Source organism: Sorex fumeus, unplaced genomic scaffold, assembly GCF_029834395.1.
Source record: "Sorex fumeus unplaced genomic scaffold, SorFum_2.1 ptg000061l, whole genome shotgun sequence".
Taxonomy (NCBI): Eukaryota; Metazoa; Chordata; class Mammalia; order Eulipotyphla; family Soricidae; genus Sorex; species Sorex fumeus.
Window position 1 is genome coordinate 57,932,698 of NW_026606118.1, and position 18,085 is coordinate 57,950,782.

An 18,085-nucleotide genomic window follows, 5' to 3' on the forward strand; every position below is an offset into this window, starting at 1 on the left:
CCGATGGTGGGACTGCTGTTGAAATACTATTTGCCCAAAACGCAACTACTGATAACTTTATAAATCAATTACTCGATTTAAAAAAAGGGAAAGAAATAGAAAATAAAACAGGGAAGGGATGGAAGCAGCAGCACAGTGGCAGGGCTCTTATCTTGCATGCAGCCAACCCGGGTTCGATCCCTGGCACCCTATATGGTCCCCTGAGCCCTGCCAAGGAGTGATCCCTGAGCACAAGGCCAGGAGTAAGCCCCGAACATTTTGCCCCGGGTGTGGCCCCGGGCAAAATTATAATGAAACAGAACAATTTTAATGGCCAGGGGAGGTTTAAGGAGACAGCTCAGAGGGCTGGGGCACAGGCTTTGCCTGCAGGAGCCCCTGGTTCCTCCCGGGCTCCTCGCAGTCTCCTGAGCACCGCCCCATGTGGCCCTTTGAAGGGGTCAAGGGGGCCAGACTGGTCGCCGCTGGTGCCCAGCACTTCCCCTCCCCCCTCACCTGAATGCAGCCGGCCAGGATGCTGGAGGTGAGGTTGCTGTAGAGCCGGGCGTGCTTCTCACAGGTGGCCAGCAGCTCCCGCAGCTCACAGGCCAGCAGCGCGTGCGCCGAGTGTTTGCCCTCGAGTTTGGCGAGGGTGTCGCCGGCGCCCAGGCAGCAGAGCACCACGGCGTGGTCCTTGTGTGTGAAGGCCAGGCGGTGCAGGAAGCCGAGCAGGTCCTTCACAATCTGCACCGGGGCCGCACACGGTCACACGCAGGAAACTGAGGGCAGGCCACGCAAGGGCAGCGTGCTGTCTAACGGGGACACGGCGGGCGGCTGAGATCTGAACCTGGACTTGCAGCCCCAGGGAAGGAGAGCGGGAAGGCCCCCCCGCCGCTGGCAGGCGGAGAGCAAAATGTGGGGGCCCAGCGGGGCTCAGGGACACAGTCTTCTAACTGATCCCCTGGTTCTCTCAGGAGCCGTGCCTGGTGGCTGAGCCACACCCCCGACAGGGGACAGCAAGGATTGTGTGCACAAGTCTGGGAAAGCCACCGTCTAAAGCCCACTGAGGCCAGGGGATGGAGCAATAGCACAGCGGGTAGGGCATTTGCCTTGCACGCAGCCGACCCGGGTTCGATTCCCAGCGTCCCATATGGTCCCCCGAGCACTGCCAGGAGTAATTCCTGAGTGCATGAACCAGGAGTAACTCCTGTACATCGCCGGGTGTGACCCAAAAAGAAAACAAAGAATATGGACACTGGCCTTCTCCTTCCACCCTGCCCCGCCCAGGGTGCCAACCCATCCGAGAGGCTGTCAGGTGTCCTTCAGAGCTGCCCGGGGCCGCCAGGACAGTACCTCAGAGTCACTGCTGGGGTTGCTCAGGCATCTGAGGCAGGGCTCCAAGACCTCATGCCAGGGGAGGTCCATGGCCTCGGGGTGATCCAGCAGCCGTGTCAGGATCCTGAGGAGGGCCGGGAAGGGCTGAAGGGTCTGCCGCCGCCGGCTCCTGCCCGCTGCACGGGTGCCCCAATGGGACCTCACCTCAGTGCCCTCAGCAGCAGGGCTTTGTTGGGTCCGGGGGCGTCGAGGGTCCTCAGCAACAGGAGGAAGGGCTGGGTGTCCTGCTGGAGGCGCTGCAGGAGAGGCCCCAGGGCCGCGGCAGGGGCAGCCGGGCCGCCCTCGTGGCACAGCACGCGCTCCAGGTCCAGGAGGAGCTCGGCAGACGGGCCCCCCACCAGGGAGCGGATCAACAGCTCTGGGGACGCATCCTGGACCTGGGCTTTGGGGGTCTCCAGCACTGCGGCCAAACACGTGGGAGAAGGAAAGAAACCACGTCTGTGGCCGCGGCTTCCGCAAAGCTGACAAGGCAGCTACCAGAGCAACTAGCCGAACGCCCTGTCTGCGGCCTTCCAGCCCGGCCGGAAGACGGAGAATGGCCGTTTCCAATCTCCCGCCACACCCCTCTGCGATGTGTGCGCTTCTGCGATGACCGCAAAGGGCTCCCGCTGCAGGACAACTACACAACCATCACAAACTCTGCGTGCCAGGAGTTACGACTGCTCCCAAGCAGGCTTCCCAACCAACGCTCGGCTGCCCGGTGAGACTCAGCTGGGGTGTGGAGAAGGGGGAGGCCGTGGTCCAGCAAGTGGACAGCCTTTGAGGGGGGAGGCTACCCAGTGGTGCTCGGGGGTTTCTCCTGGCCCTGCGCTCAGGGATCGTTCTTGGTGGTGCTCGGGGAACCAGATGGGATGCCCGAGATCAATCCAGGGCTGGATGCGCTGCAAGGAACATGCCCGACCCACTGTACTCTCACTCTGCACACTGCAGGGCTTCTCTGGAATCACCCTCTTTAGAAGTGGCCAAGTTCAACTTAAGGTGTAACGTGAACACCAAAACCCTCTTGTGCTGATGCTTCCTTTCAGAGTGGCTTCACCAGGGGCCAGAGAGATAGCACAGTGGATAGGGCACTTGTGCCTACACGTGGCCAACCTGGGTTCAATCCCCGGCATCTCATATGGTACCCCAAGCACTGCCAGGAGTGACCCTGAGCACAGAGTCAGGAGTAATCCCAGAGCATCGCCAGGTGTGGTCCACACACACACACAAAAACAAGACAACCAGAGTGGCGTCACCTTGGTGCCCTCCTACCTCCCAGTGATACCTGTGCGCTGGGGACTGGCTGGCGGCTCTGAGTAGCGACTGAGCAGCATCATCAGGATGGTGCGGGTGGTGGGCATGGGCTCCGTCCCCGGGGCAACCCCCGAGTGCCTGAACAAGGTGTCCCTCAGCTCCTGGGTGATAATCTGGTCTCCCAGTGTATGATGGTTGCACAGAAGCAGGTTGAGGAGAAGCAGGCCATTTCTCACTGCGGAGGAGCACCTGGGAGGAGGGAGATGGCCCAGGAAGAAGGTGAGGGTGAACGCCCTGACAGGAAGCAGGTGCAGAGGGGAGGTGCCAGCCCGTTCCTGCAGCCAGGACGACGGGGCGTGGCCCTGGCTACCCCAGGGAGGGAGGTCAGGGCACCCTCTGGGAAACCTCCTGCCCCCAACAATGTGGCCTCTCTGCCCACCAGAGGGAAGGCCCCCCGCGGCTCATCCAGGGACCGCAGTGTGAGGGGAATTTCTGCGGGACCCAGGGTTGAGCAGGAGTTGGGGGCGGGGAGGGCGGTGCCCTGACCCCTCCGTGTTCAGCATGAGGATCACAGCCGCGGGAATGGTCAGGAGCAGACTGTCGGTGCCCGGGAGGGTGGCCGAGTCAATGCTGGCAAAGATCTCTCTGGTCATCTGGGCGTCAAACAACGGGGGGAGAGACTCTTGGCCAGGAACGAAAGTGGGCATCTCCGAGGAGTTGGCAATGGCCAGCATCTTCAGCGCCTGTGAGTGGGCCGGAGAGACAGCACGATGAGCGGGGCTCTTGTCTTGCACACAGTCAATGTGGGTTCGATCCCTGGCACCCCATAGGGTGCTCCACCAGCCCACCAGGAATGGTCCCTGAGTGCAGAGCCAGGAGTAACCCCTGAGCACCGCCAGGTGTAGCTCCAAACCAAACAACAACAGAAGCCCAAATAAAGAACAGTGCCTGTGACGGGGGCATGTGGCAGAGTTAGTAATGAAGGGACCTAGAGGCACCATGTAGGAGTCCATCCCTTCAGTTTACACAGAAAGCAAACAAACACGATCTGAGGGTCCCAGGTCAAGTATACCATGTGGGGAGGGGCAGAGGGGTTCCTGGGACTTCCCCTCAGGTGGGGGCCTTTTACCACACCCAGCACACAGCTAGGAGTAAGGCCCAGCAATGCCACGTACGCCCCCCTCTAAAAAAATAACAAAGATAAAAGTTTCTCTTGTCTCTGCTCCTGACCCTACGCCCCTCTGCAAAACTTCTTGTTCCCTGACGGTTCCCTCTGCCCCATCATTAAACAAGAAAGCTTCCTGTCCCCTTCAATTCTCTCTCGGCACCTCCCCTCCAGGCTACTCTGTTTTCTCCAGGAGTCCCCCTTCCCCTTGCCCCAAAGCCTCCACAGACTCCTCGACCAGACCCGTGAATGTCTCATGGACAGAGTCCCTTAGATTTGGAGGGGAAAAAAATCTGGTGATGTGTTAACTTGTTGGTAGGGGCCACAGAGAAACGACATCCAGAGGAAGATCCTGGCATTAGAGTGATTCTGGTGGAAACTGCCTCTCTTGGCAAAGGCGCAACCCCTCGGGGGTCGTAACTGCCTGTGGGGATGGAGGAGACCAGAACCAGCCGTATGGTGAGTCCTGCCGAAGAGGCGCGCTCTCTTCAGTGCCCCTAAATGAATTCTGCGGACGGTCTCTTATAACTGTAACTTGTTAACTGCAATGCCGCCCGTCTGTTGCAGGGCAAGAGGCCGAACTGAGGGTCAGGGCCTCTGCTTTGGTCAGGCCATCAGAAAGGGCTGGGAGCTCTTTCAAGTGGCAGGGCCAAGACTCAGATGGCCTGGCAGCTCTGGGGGGAGCTGCAACCAGCAGGAGCCCTAAAGGGAAGTCTGGCGTGAGTGCATGCATTGTGTTACCTGCGGCTGGGGGGAGAGAGGGGATCCCCAACAGGCACCGCACTGAGGGATGAGGCCCCCTCAGGCCACGGGGAACACATGCAACCCAGGCCTCCCCGTAGCCGGCACTCCTCTCGGGAGTCAAAGTGAGCAAGGTGGCCAGAGATGAAGCACGGGGCCTTGCACCCCACCATCTCCGGCACAGCGTAAGGTCACATGAGCAACGAGCATGCCGGGTATGGCACCAAGCTTCCCCATCAACCCCCAAACACACACGCTTATGCACACATGTGCACACGCACATGAATACATGTGTGCAATAGAGAACCAATACTTTTTGGGGCCACATCCAGTGGTATTCAGGGATTACTCCTGGCTCTGCACTCAGCACTTACTCCTGGTGGTGCTCAGGGGACCATGTGGGGTTCCGGGGATTGAACCTGGATCAGCCACGTGGAAGGCAAACACCCCACCTGCTGTACTAGTGCTCTGGCCCCAGGAAGCCGATACTTCTGGAAGCTCCCCTGGTCTCTGCAGCCCTTTTTATTCTCTGGGCTCAGAGTGGCAAGGCAGTGGCACAGCTGTCTTTGTCGTAACAAATCCAGTAAGAATTTGTTTCAGCCTTAGAATCTAAGGCTGAAAAATACTTGGCTGCAGGCAGAAAGACGAGTCTTTTTGTTAGCCGGCTTGTCAGCTTGCTGAATCAGAGGTAACACCCAGCAGTGAAAACACGCGTGGGAAATCCAACATACCTGAGAGTGCAACTCTTGACCCCCTCAGCCCTCTTATGTCGCCACATTCTCCCACTTAGTAAACACCGCCTCACCCAGCCTGCAGCCTGGTTCATTCTTGTTATTCTGGGGCTTGGGGGTCACATCTGGCGGTGCTCAGGGGTCACTCCTGGTTGGTGCGCAGGGGACTGTATGTGGTACTAGGCTTCAAACTGGGATGCCAGTGCTGAAGCGACGCACCTTCATCCCTGTATCTCTCTGGCCCTGCTGCCCCTGTCCAGATGCAGGAGCCATTCATAAACACTCTCTTCTTGGCTCGCGAGAGCCTTCAAAGGACCGGAGCACATGCTCTGCATGAAGGAGGCCCAGGTTCAACTTCTGCATGGAAAAGTTCCCCAAGCACTGCCAGGAGTAACCCACAAGCACAGAGACCAAAGTAACCATCCACCCAGCACACACAAAAACTCAAATCAAATCATGAAGAAGACAGTTTTTTGTTCTGTTTCAGTGTTGGAGGCCACACTCAGCAGTGGTCAGGGATAACTCCTGGTTCTGGACTAGGGGTCCCTCCTGACACTGCTGGGGGCGCGTTGTAGGCTGCCAGAGATGAAGCCGGGGTCAGCCACATGCAAACCAAGTGCCTTACCCACTGTACTCTCTCTCTGGCCCCTACCTTCTCCTCCTCCTCCTCCAAACATGCACTGCATCCCCTAGGCACTTCCACAGGCTCTCCTAAATCCCTCTGTACCTTCCAGCAATTCCCGCGCTGCCCTGCCACCAGGCTGGGCGCACTCACCGCCAGCCCCGCCTGCTGCACCAGGATGGAAGCCTTGTACTCCTGCATGCACAGCAGCACGGCGTAGATGCCGCCCTCCCTGGCAAAGAGTGGGCGCCACTCGTGCTTGGTCATGAGCAGGTAGAGGAGGCGCAGGGCCAGCACCACCACCATCTTCTCCCCCACCTGGTTGCTCAGTAGCTCCACCAGTGTCTTCACTAGCTTCTCCCTGAGAAAGAGACAGCACGCTGTGGGGGAGACAGGGTCCACAGCCTGGGAGCCACGCCAGCCCGCCCACCTGGTCTCAGCCCACTAAGAGCTGGTGCTGCACCCCACTCCGACAGGCCACCCCGCCTTGGTCCTGCTCCACTCCTCTATGGTCCAGCGGCCTCTGGCTCCCAATCTCAGGAAGGAAGCAAACGGGTTCCTGAACCCGGCCGATTTGCAAAATTGATCATATTGTCAGGCCAAGGTGCTTAAGGAGCTTTGTTTTATTTACTTTTGGGCAGGCCATACCTGGCAGTACTCAGGACTCACTCCTGGCTTTGTGCTCAGGGATCTCTCCCGGACGGGCTTGGGGAACCATATGGGATTCCAGGATTCGAACTTGGGTCAGCCACATTTCCAGGCAAGCATGCAACCTCTGTACTATGGCCCCTGCTTTTTTTTTTTTAATTAGTTTTGGGCCACACTCAGTGATGCTCAGGGGTTATTCCTGGCTCTGAGTTCAGAAATTACTCCTGGTGGTGCTTAGGGGGGAACCATGGGATGTGAAGGATCAAACCCAGGTTGGCTGCGTAAAAGGCAAAAACCCTGTACTATCACCACGGCCCCTATTTTTTAAATCATGGTGAACAGATTCAAGGCAAACGCCTTCTTGATTTTTAAAAATTTTTAAATTTATTTTTTGGCCTTTTGGGTCACACCCAGCGATGCTAAGGAGTTACTCCTGGTTCTGCACTTAGGAATCACTCCTGGAGGTGCTCAGGGGACATTATGGGATGCCGGGGATTGAACCTGGGTTGCCGCATGCAAGGCAAATGCCCTCCCCACTGTGCTATAGCTCCGGCACGGGTAGCGAACAGATTCAAGGACAGGAAGAAAATAAACAACAATGGTCAAGGGAAGTTTTAGAGAAAAAAAAAAAACTAGTGATGAAAATGAAATTCGTCTTTAAAAAAAAAAAAAGGAAATTCTGATAGTGACTGTGTAGCCAAACAGGTCAAGAAATAAGAGGGAGCTGTACTCAGGCAGTGAGGATGGGAGGGGGCGTGTAAACCACGGCAGAGACCTTGCCCATCCCCCATACCCCACCGTGCCCATGCCCAAGTTCTGCCTCACCCCACGGGCAAAAGCAAATGGCAAACAGACTCTAAAACAAATATGGATAGAAACCAAACAAGACCGTAGATATATTTTAGGAAGAACAAGAAAGTGTTTCCATACTCTGAAATAGGATCATGCCACCTTAAAGTCAGGAAGCCATAAAAAAAAGCCGAAAACAGGGGCCAGGAGGGGAGCATAGTCAGCTGGAGCCCTGGATCCCATCTCTGGTACCAGGGGGTCCTGAGCACTGCCAAGTGTGGTTTGAAACACCCCGCTCCACCCTCAAACAGTGAAAGTTACATTTTAGGGGCTGGATAATTTAGGGGGGCAGGTGCTTGCCCAGCACACAGTCAGGCCTGGTTCAAATCCTGACACATTATGGGTACCTAAGCACCACCAGGGGTCGTTCATGGGCACGTACCTGAGAACAGTCCCTGAAAACAGCCAGCAAGGGCAGCTGTGTCCCAAACCACTCCACGCGACCCCACGAAAAGGTACTTGAGGAGGCTGAGGAGATGGCTCAAAGGGCTGGAGCAAGTGTGGCCGAAGCCTTGCCCTCACAGCCAAATGTTTGGGTGTGGGCCCCAGACCCAAAGCAGCATTAACTCTTAGGTGACTGGAGACTAGAGAATGCAAGGGCAACTGTGGGTGCGGCACCCGGCATGAAACATGCTCCAGGAACCATAATGACCCATCCTCCTGCGCGCTGCCTCCCTTCACCCGACAGGACTCCTTTTTTTTTTTTTTGGATCACACCCGGCAATGCACAGGGGTTCCTCCTGGCTCTGCACTCAGGACTTACTCCTGGCGGTGCTCAGGGGACCATATGGGATGCTGGGATCGAACCCAGGTCGGCCGCGTGCAAGGCAAACGCCCTACCCGCTGTGCTATCGCTCCAGCCCCCAAAAGGACTCCTTCTTTCCCCACCACCTGCTCTACCATCAGCTAAAACCCAAATCCCTCTCCTCTGCATGCTAACTAACCTCAGGGTTCTGTCAGGACGGACGAGAGGGTGGTTCCTGTCTGTGGCCTCCTCCACAGCCAGAGACAGCGTAGAGAGCCCTTCCACCTGCAGGCTGGTGTTGGAGCTGGAGATCTGCACCGTGGCCCCGATGACCGCCACGTGCAGATCCAGGTTGCTGTGGGAACCAGGGGCTCGCAAAGCTCTGACCACTCCTGAAACAGAAGAAAAGGGCATCAGGCAAACAAAAATCCCAAGGGCTGAAGTGATACAACAGAGGCCGACCTGGGCTCGATTCCCTGCACCCCATCTGGTTCCAGAGGTGATACCTGGGCACAGAACCAGGAGTGCATCCTGAGCACTGCCAGGTGTGGTAGCCCCAAACAGAATCAAACAACACAAAATTACTGCAGAGAACCTGGGGACAACCCAGCAATACGGTATGAGTCGGAGTCTGATCCCTGGCCCCATCCCATCTGCCAAGTGCGAGCTGGTGGCACTGTCATGTGTGATCTTAGGAGCCCCGACGAAGCATGCAGCTCCTGGCATTCTACAACGTGTGCGAGCACAAGAGGATGTGTGAGCCCCAGCAAGAGCCGCCACCTGGTGTGTGTGAGCTCTGCTCATCACAACGGCAAAGAGAAGCAACAAAGGGGGCACCTCCAAGGCAGAAAACTTTTCTAACCAGCGATTAAATCCAGGGCCTCACAAGTGCAAGCCAGGCATCCCAGCGACAATCTAACACACAGGCCAGACTATGACTTGGTCCAGACCACCCGGTGCCCTGGGAGGGACTGAACTGCCCCCACAGGAAGACACAGGTGCTCTTGAGGATGGTTCCTCCTCCCACAGGGAGCAGGGACTCATCAGACGGAATCAAGCTCAGAGAAGGTGGGTCCCAGGGGCTGGAGAGCCAGAACAGGGGTCAAGTGCTGGCTTTGCATGGGGCTGGTCCACTCCCTAATGCCACAGAGTCTCCTGGGCACTGTCAGGAGTGGCCCATGAGCACAGAGCCAGAAATAAACGCTGAGCACTGCTGGGTGTGACCCCAAAACAAAACAAAGAGATCTCTTTCCCATGCCTGTGTGACCACGCACCCTTGCTGGACCCTCTGCCCTGAGTCCTCTCTTCTCTGGGGACCACCCAGGGCCTGTCGGCTTCCCCATCCTTGCAACCAAGCCCGACTCACCGCTCATCTCGGCGGGCAGAGTCATGCCCTCCGATGCCAGCAGCTGGTTGAACAGCTGAGAATCACTCTGCGCCACGGGAGGCCCAGTCTGTCTCCCGGCAGCCTCTGCCTCTGCCCCTGCCTGAGGGGACTCGGCCTTGGCTGTGGGGGACTCGGTGTCATCCTCCGAGCAGGTGGCCTCAGCCTTGCTCTCCTCTTGAGGGTCCGGGGTCCGGGAGTGACTCTGTGAAGGCGAGCGGCTTGGTGCATCGGGGAGGTGCCCGTACTTGGTGTAGATCTGGGAGCTGAGAAGGTCGCTGAGGGCGCTGCCCTCCAGCCGATCCCGAAGCACCTGCAGCAGCCCCTCAGCCATCTCGACCGGCACGCTCAACTCGCCCAGGGCTCCCTCAGCCGGGGTCTGTCAAAAGAGAGGGGGTGCGTTGCAGGGACAAGCAGACACAAAGCTCTCTGGAAGGAACAGAGGGTGGCCACCTGAGATACTGGACTCTCCCCAGCCGGCCCTCTGGACCCTCAGCCACCTGAGGCCCTTTGCTGATTTCTGTTTTGTTTGGGGCCACATCCTGCTGTGCTCGGGCTTACTCCTGGCTCTGCACTCAGGGATCACTCCTGGTGGGGTCAGGGGACCATGTGGGGTGCCAAGGACCAAACCCGGGTTAGCCACATGCAAGGCAAGCGCCCTACCTGCTGTGCTATCACTCCAGTCCCTGATTGATTTTTTAAAAAAAATAGTGACCACACTTAGCAGTGCCTGGGGGATGGGAGAGCTGAGATGAGTGCTGGGGATGGAACTTAGGGCAATGCACAAGCGAGGCATGTGCTCTACCCCCTGGGCTCAATCTCCCCGGGGCGGGGGGTGGGGGAATCCCACTTCGAGGGGCCAGAGGCAGTATAGTGACTAGTGCACGTAGCTAACCTGAATTCGATCCCTGGCACCCCGCTGCTCTCCCAAGCATCACCAGGAGTGAGCCCTGAGCATCAACTGGATGTGGCCCCAGAGCAAAACAAAATCCCACCTCCAACCCGCTTGCGAACTACTCAGTGTCTGAGGCCTGCGATACCTCATCCAGGTTCTTCTGGAGGCTCTGGAAAAGCGGCTCCTGCTCACAGGCATCCAACTTCCTGATGAAGAAGAGCAGCTGCCACCACTCAGCTTGGCTCAAGCGCTGGAGGTCCTCGGGCGTCTGCTGCTCGGGCTGCAGGTACGGCAGGGAGTAGAGCCCGTCCACCGGCTTCCAGTCCCAGGGGGGGAAGGCTGCGGGACACAGGCGGCGGCTCAGCGGCTGGCCGTGTCCAGGTTGGGCACACGTCGTCCCCAGCACTCCCTTGTCGGCTCAGAGACGCCGTGCTCACACCCCCTGCCAAGGTTACCTGTGCTCAGGACAGTCTCTGCTGACCCCTTCTCCACGGCGCCCGAAGCCGCATCCTCAGTCACCTCCTCGGGGCCCAGGATCCCCAGCATGTGCCAATGCACCCAGTAGGTGCGGCCTGTTGACTGCCAGAAAACCTGAGAGGGAAGGAGGGCACAGGAGAGGCCAGGCGCTGGGCTGTGCGGGCTGAAGAGGCCCCAGGGGCCTGGCCGGGAAAAAGCCCCATCTGGTAAAAGGCTCAGTTTCGTTTTTTTCCCCCTGCTCCCCTCCCCGCCAACACGCACACCTGACTGCGCTCAGGGCACATTCCTGGCTCTGCACTCAGGGATCACTCCTGCTGGGGCTCCAGGACCTCACGGGGGGCCGGTAATCGAATCCGGGTGGGCCGTGTGCAAGGCAAATGCTTTTCCATTGCTCTGGCCAGCAAAAGGCTCCTTCGTGCCACAGTAAGACCCTGCCTTTGACCCTTCCTAGCCCACGTGGCTTCCACTTCAATACACTCATCCAGACGGAGGCCAGGGAGCGGGGAGGGCCCCGTGACCTGTGTGCCCTGCAAGTATCTCCCAGACTTCAGGGTTCACCTGGTGACGCCAAACTTCCTCTGCCTTTCCTGGCAGCTCCCCCGTCTCTTGACCGCTGGCTCATCCTTGGGCCATTCCTCAGCATCTGCTCCTTGGGGAACTAACCAGTGCCACCCCACCTGGATGGACACCCCAGCTCTGCCCCGGCTGAGCCAGCCCCTGTTCCCAGGCCTCACCTGCACGGGGGGCACGCCGTTGTTGCTCTGCCGATACTCGCCCTCATCGCCCGCGCTGATCTCCTCGTAGTCATCCAGCATCCGCACGCGCATGCCAGGCCGCAGCGTGTGCTGCACGTATTCGCCGTAGCCACTGCGGCTGGAGAACTCTGCGCGCTGGCGGAAGGACCGGTCTGACCTCCTGGGAGGCACCGGGACGGCGGGAAGGGAGAGGCCGGCCCCTGACACGCAGGGCTGAAAGATGGAGCGGCCAGGCCCCGGCGGTCGGGCCCCTGCAGCCAGTTCGCCCAGGTTCCAGGCCCAGCCCAAGCTCCGCATCAGCTCGGAGATGAGGCTGCCCACGGCCAGGCTAAACTCCAGCTCCCGCTGTGCCCGGGTCTTCTCCCGACCCACGTCCTCCGGGGGCGGCGGCGCCAACGACACAGAGCCCCCGTCTCCAGCTCCCCGCTGTGGACTATGGTTCAGCTCATCCAGCAGGGACGTGACGCACAGGTAACGCTTCACCAAGGAGAAGAGCAGCTTTCCTGGGATCTGCAAGGACACGGTCCCGGAGTAACCTCAGCTTCTCCCAGTATCAATCCCTCAGCCTCTTCCTCTAGATCCTCCTGCCTGGAATCAGCTCAAGGCCTGGCTTGCTCTCCCATCCCTTCAGTTTTAGGAAGAAACACACAGGGAGCACTGGCAAACAGATTTCCGGGACGGAATCCTAAAGGCGGGGGAGGGTGAGCATGGGCATGGCTCCCTGGCTGGCTGGAGGGCTGACAGCACCTGTTCAGAGAGACCCACGGCCTTGACGGCCACCAAGGTACCTGAGGCAGATGAATGCCCTCAAAGGCCAGGCAGTGCTCCTCGGAGGAGGTGGTCTCTGCAAACAGCTCCAGCAGGGTATAGCGGCTGTCAAAGTCCATGCACTGCTCGATGCCATCTTGCTGGCTCAGTGACAGAAGGACGTGAGCCCGACTCCCTGTAAACCACAGCCAGTCCATAGCGTCCCCTCGGTCCCCACCACTTTCCCCCTTCCTTTTCTAGCTCTCTATTCCCTCCACCAGAGACTCTAATTGAGTCCCACCATAGTAACAGATTTTGTTTGTTTTGGGGCCACACTGGGTGGTGCTCAGGGTTTACTCCTGGCTCTGAGCTCAGGGAATCACTCCCGGTAGGATGCAGGGGCCATAGGGGATGCCGGGGATCGAACCTGGGTCCACTGTGTGCAAGGCAAATGCCTGACCTGCCGTACTGTAGCTCCAGCCCCATAATAACAATCTTACCACGGTAGGGTGCTTGCCTTGCACGCAGCTGGCCCAGGTTCTATCCCCAGCATGCCATATGGTCCCCTGAGACCTGCCAGAAGTGATCCCTGTTTGCAAAATCAGGAGTAAACTCTAAGCACCAGCAGGTATGCTCCCTACTCCCTCAAAAACAAAACAAAACGAACCCCAACAAATACCTGAGACTGCATTTCATGCCACAAAACTGTTACATATTACGTGACACTTTGGAGTAGGGTGGGGGCGGGGGAGTTGAGCCATACCTGGTAGCGCTTAGGGCACCACGTTCCAGGGGATTGAACCTGGGCGCCTGCATGCAAAGCATGCTCTCCACTATTCTACACTTTTTTTTTTAACGTTGGTTGCAACTCTCCAAACTAATTTCACAGCCCCAACAAATAAAGTTCAACCAGGTTTTAAAAGATAAACCTGGGGTTGAACAGATGGTACAGTGGGTAAAGTAACTCGCATAAAGCTGACCCCAGGTCAATCCCTGGCATTGCCTATTGTGCTGAGCCCTGCCCGGAGCGATCCTCGAGCACAGAGCCAAGAGTAAGCCCTGACCACCGCCGAGCATCCAAAACGCTAAGTAAACAGACAAACCCATTCCACTCTCTTTGCCACTGCATAAAGTAACAGACAAGCAAACCACATGCTACAATTACATCATCAAATACCTGTCAGCACTACTTTTCTTTTTTTTGCTTTTTTGGGTCACACCCAGCAATGCACAGGAGTTACTCCTGGTTCATGCACTCAGGAATCACTCCTGGCGGTGCTCGGGGGACCATATGGGATGCTGGGAATTGAACCTGGGTTGGCCGCGTGCAAGGTAAACGCCCTCCCCGCTGTGCTATCGCTCCGGCCCCAGACCTGTCAGCACTTCTTAATTTTCCTTTGTACTGAATTGATGGGCTGGAGCGATAACACAGCGGGTAGGACACGCAGCTGACACAGCTGACCCGAGTTCGATTCCTCCGCCCCTCTCGGAGAGCCCGGCAAGCTACTGAGAGTATCTCGCCTGCACGGCAAAGCCTGGCAAGCTCCCTGTGACATATTCGATATGCCAAAAACAGTAACAACAAGCAATACTAGGGGGGTGTGTGTAGGAGAGGCAGAGGATTCTGAGAACTGCCCTACAGCCACAGTACTCCCCCTTCAGTGCTTCCTCCAGGAGTAGGCGCTGGGACTCTGCCTCTCCTCCCTCCTAGGATCACTTACCAGTGCTGTGGGCCGCCAGCGCCTGCAGCATCTTGCCCGCACTACAGCGGAGCTGAGGCTCAGGGTTGCACAGCATGTGCATCAGCAGGTCCAGGGCCCCCGTCTCCCGGAAGACTCCCGCGAGGGGCCCGATGCTGGCGTAGGCACTGAGCACGTGGACGGTGTGGAGGACTGCAGCCGTGTGGCTCGACGTGCCGCCTTCTGCCAACTGTCTGGTGGCCCTGCGCACCAACGCCCGCACGTCTGCCTCCATCTCTCCCATGGCTGCATCATCCAAGCCGCCTGGATCTCGGGGAAAGCTTCTTAGACCCCCCACTGGTTCGTGCTGAGGTCCCTTCGACAGCACCCACTCTCTTATCAGCATGGGGCAGGTAGCGTGGACCTCGGGGGCAGAAAGCCACATGAGGATGTACTCTGCCTTGCCCTCTTCCGTACCCACTCTGCCAACTTCCCTACACTGGAGGACACTCCATCGGATCAGGTATTCGGGGCGCCCATCGTGGCCAAGCCGCTGTCGAATGAGTTCTTCGGGGAACGCCTTCAGCTGCGGACCCAGGGGTACCACCATCATGAGGTCCCCGGAGCACCGTTCCCCCACCATGCTGACCGCCTAGGAAAGGAGAGAAACACAGAGTGAGTCTGGAAAAGGAAAATCACACAGAGGGGGTAGAACCTCCAGAGAGTGAGTATGACGGGTAGGTTATATGATCAAATTCAGAGGTCAGAGAGAAAAGGCTGAGAAGAGAATGGGGGAAGTGGTGGACACATGTTCAAATGTACAAAAGCACGGAGAAGGGGCTGGAACTATAGCACAGCAGGTAGGGCGTTTGCCTTGAACGCAGTCGACCTGGGTTCGATTCCCAGCATCCCATGTGGTCCCCTAAGCACCACCAGGAGTAATTCCTGAGTGCAGAGCCAGGAGTAACCCCTGAGCATCGCCAGGTGCGACCCAAAAAGCAATCATCATCATCATCATCATCATCTCTCCTCCTCCTCCTTGCCAGATCAGGGAGGGCGTTTGCTTTGCACGCGGCAGACCCGAGTTCGATTCCCAGCATCCCATGTGGTCCCCTAAGCACCGCCAGGAGTAATTCCTGAGTGCAGAGCCAGGAGTAACCCCTGTGCATCGCCAGGTGTGATGCCAAAAAAAAAAAGAAAAAAGAAAAAAGCACGGGGAAAATAATGAGGATGAAATGAAGTGGGTTAGGAAATGGAAAATGGTGGTTGCACCTGGGGGGAGGAGGAAATTGAGGTACCTGAGAGATAGTACAACAGTTAAGGTACTTGGCTTTGCATGCAGATAACACCCGTTGGATCCCCAGAACCACATATAGTCCCTCAAACCACCAAGAGTGACCATGAGCACCGAGCCAGGAGTAAGCTCTGAGCACTACCAGGTGTGGCCCCAACCACCAGCCCCCCAGCCTCACAGCAGTAGGGTGCTTGCCTTGCACACAGCCAACCCAGGTTCCATCCCTAGAATCCCACCTGGTCCCCCAAGCAACACCTGGAGTATTTCTGGAGTATACAGTCAGGAGCTACCCTTGAATACTGCCAGGTGTGGCCAAACCATTGCCCTGCATCCTGACCAACCTAGTCAGAAATCCTTAGCTCCACATCTGGTTCTTGAACACCACCAGTAGTGACCGCTGACCACAGAGCAGGGAAGAGAAGGAAAGGGGGCAGAGGGATGGTACAGTGGGTAAGATGCTTGCTCTACCCGGGGTGCTCTAGGTTCGATCCTTGATACCGTATAATCTCCCCCAGTCCTGCCAAGATTGATCCCTGAGCAGTTAGGAATAAACCCTGAACATCATACCCGGTGTGGCTAAAAAGCATACATCAAAGAAAAAATAAAAAATTAAGACAACTGGGGCTGAAAAAACAGTACAGCCGGTAGGGCGATTACCTTACACTCTCCCGACCCAGTTTGGTTGCAGGAACTCTATATGGTCCCCTCAGCCCTTTCAGGAGTCACCCCTGGGTGCAGAGCCAGGTGCAAGCCCTGAGCACGACTATGTGTGACCCCAAAATAATGGGAGCAAATAATGACCATCTGGAAACATAGACAGCCCTAAAGACAGAGCTTGGCGTTGGAGAGACAGTATGGGGTTTAACTTCCCTTGCATGTGACTGACCCCAGTTCAACCCCCAGCACTGCCTAAGGTCTCAGTCCCCCCCAGGAGCAATTTCTGAGTACAGAGCCAGAAGTAAGCCCAGAGCATCCCCTGGGGGGCCCAAACACCAAAACAAGAAGAAAAAATAAAGTGTAAGAAAAAGGCTATGAGGGGCTGGAGAGAGAGCACTGCGGGTAGGGCGTTTGCCTTGCACACGGCCAACCCGGGTTCGATTCCCAGCATCCCATAGGGTCCCCTGAGCACCGCCAGGAATAACTCCTGAGTGCAGAGCCAGGAGTAACCCCTGTGCATCGCGGGGTGTGACCCCAAAAAGCAAAAAAAAAAAAAGGCTATGAGAGAGATGATGAGAGGTAGGAAGAAAAAAATGACAAGTGAGAGATGAGAATCGGGAAGGAAATAGAGTGATCAGCTAGCAGGGAGGCAAAGGGATACAGATGAGCACGAGAAGGATCAGCTGTGGGGCCAGAGCGATAAGTACCACGGGTAGGGCGGGTGGCCCGTGCACACGGCTGACCCGGGTTCGACCCCCGGCATCCCATATGGTCCCCCGAGCATCGCTGGGTGCGACCCGAAAAGAAGAAGGAAAAAAAAGTAAGAAAGAAAGAAAGAAAAAGAAAGAAAGAAAGAAAGAAAGCAGGCTATCAAGCGGAGCGAGAAGCAGTGAGGCAAGTCACGTGGAAGGCAGAAGAATAACGGAAAGCTGCAAAGTGGCAAGACGGGCGTGGGGACAGGGGACCTGTCCGGGGACTTGGGGGAGGGGCCGGGAGCTGGCACAAAGCGGGGTGTGTGTGTGTGTGTGTGTGTGTGTGTGTTGGGGGGGGGGCTAGCCCCACAGCGAGGAGGGGGCAGGGGCAGGGCCAGCCAAGCGCCCAGATGACACGAGAGCAGGGAGAGGGTCCCCGCCTGCCTCCAGGGTGGCTCGTCGCGGCGGCGCGCGGCGGGTCCGGCGAGTGGCACGGACGGAGGCGGTGCTCGGGCTCGGACGTCCACGGCGGGGCAGGGCGCGGGGTCGGGGCGAGGGTGGGACCCCTCCCCCCCGCACTCCAGTGGCGGCGCCGAGCTCCCTCGCCCGCTCGCTCGCTGGCCTCGGGGGTCGGTGTCGCGGGCCGCCGAGGACCCCGTGCGGGGACGGGGACGGGGGCGGGGGCTGCCGCGCGCGAGCCGGGTCCCGGCCCCTCCCGCCCCGCGTCCCCGCTCGCGGCCCTCAGCGCGGCGAGTCGCCGGCCGGGAGGGGGCCGGGGGCGGCCAGGAGGGGCGACGCGGGGGCGAGGGGCGCGGCGCGACGGCCGAGCCCCTGGGCGGGCGTGGCGGCCGGGCGGCGGGCGGCGGCGGCCGACGGGGCGGGGAGGGGGCGGCGGCGGCGGCGGCGGCGGGGCCCGCGGCCCCCGGCTTACCTCGGGCTCCGAGCTCGCCCGCAGCCGAGGCCGCCCCGGCCGGTCCCGCTCGCCCGGCCCCGCCTCCTCCGCGCCCCCTTCCGGTCACGCGGCGAGCGCACGCGCGGACCCCGCCGACGGGTCCCGCCGAGGCCCAGCCCGGCGCGCGGAGCATGCATGCTGCCCGCGGGCCGTTGCCCGGGAGCCCCCGCGGGGGCCCACGCGAGCGCGCGCCGGGCCCCGCGGCCCGCCCGGTCCCGCCGCGGTCGGCTCTGCAGCCCCCTCCCTTCCCGTGGGGGTCCCCCACCCCTTCCGCGTCCGCCGGGACCCGGCCCCCGGCACGCCCACCCCAGGGGCTGTCCTTTGAGTCGCCTCCCGTCCGGGGTCCCGAGACCCTCGCTGAGGATGTGAGCTGGTTGTCACCCTTCCTGTTCAGTCTCTGGGGTGTTGGCCTGAGGACCTGGCGAAATCGCGCAAATGAATAGAGGGC

The 18,085-nt window shown here is 58.7% G+C and overlaps 2 protein-coding genes across 2 annotated transcripts in view; one reads left to right on the top strand and one right to left on the bottom strand.

The window, feature by feature from the left end:
- The window catches only part of CUL9 (cullin 9), a 39,764-nt gene extending 22,076 nt beyond the window's left edge, over positions 1-17,688 (bottom strand). The window contains 14 exon segments of the mRNA XM_056126329.1: positions 493-720; positions 1,330-1,435; positions 1,516-1,771; positions 2,636-2,853; positions 3,151-3,347; positions 6,017-6,224; positions 8,305-8,497; positions 9,472-9,868; positions 10,530-10,723; positions 10,840-10,975; positions 11,596-12,126; positions 12,405-12,559; positions 14,085-14,694; positions 17,617-17,688. Of these exon segments, the coding sequence (XP_055982304.1) occupies positions 493-720; positions 1,330-1,435; positions 1,516-1,771; positions 2,636-2,853; positions 3,151-3,347; positions 6,017-6,224; positions 8,305-8,497; positions 9,472-9,868; positions 10,530-10,723; positions 10,840-10,975; positions 11,596-12,126; positions 12,405-12,559; positions 14,085-14,685 (3,420 nt within the window). The 5' untranslated portion in view covers positions 14,686-14,694; positions 17,617-17,688.
- Positions 1-18,085, top strand: part of DLK2 (delta like non-canonical Notch ligand 2) — a 442,344-nt gene that overhangs the window by 329,944 nt on the left and 94,315 nt on the right. The gene's annotated exons all lie outside the window — the stretch shown is intronic.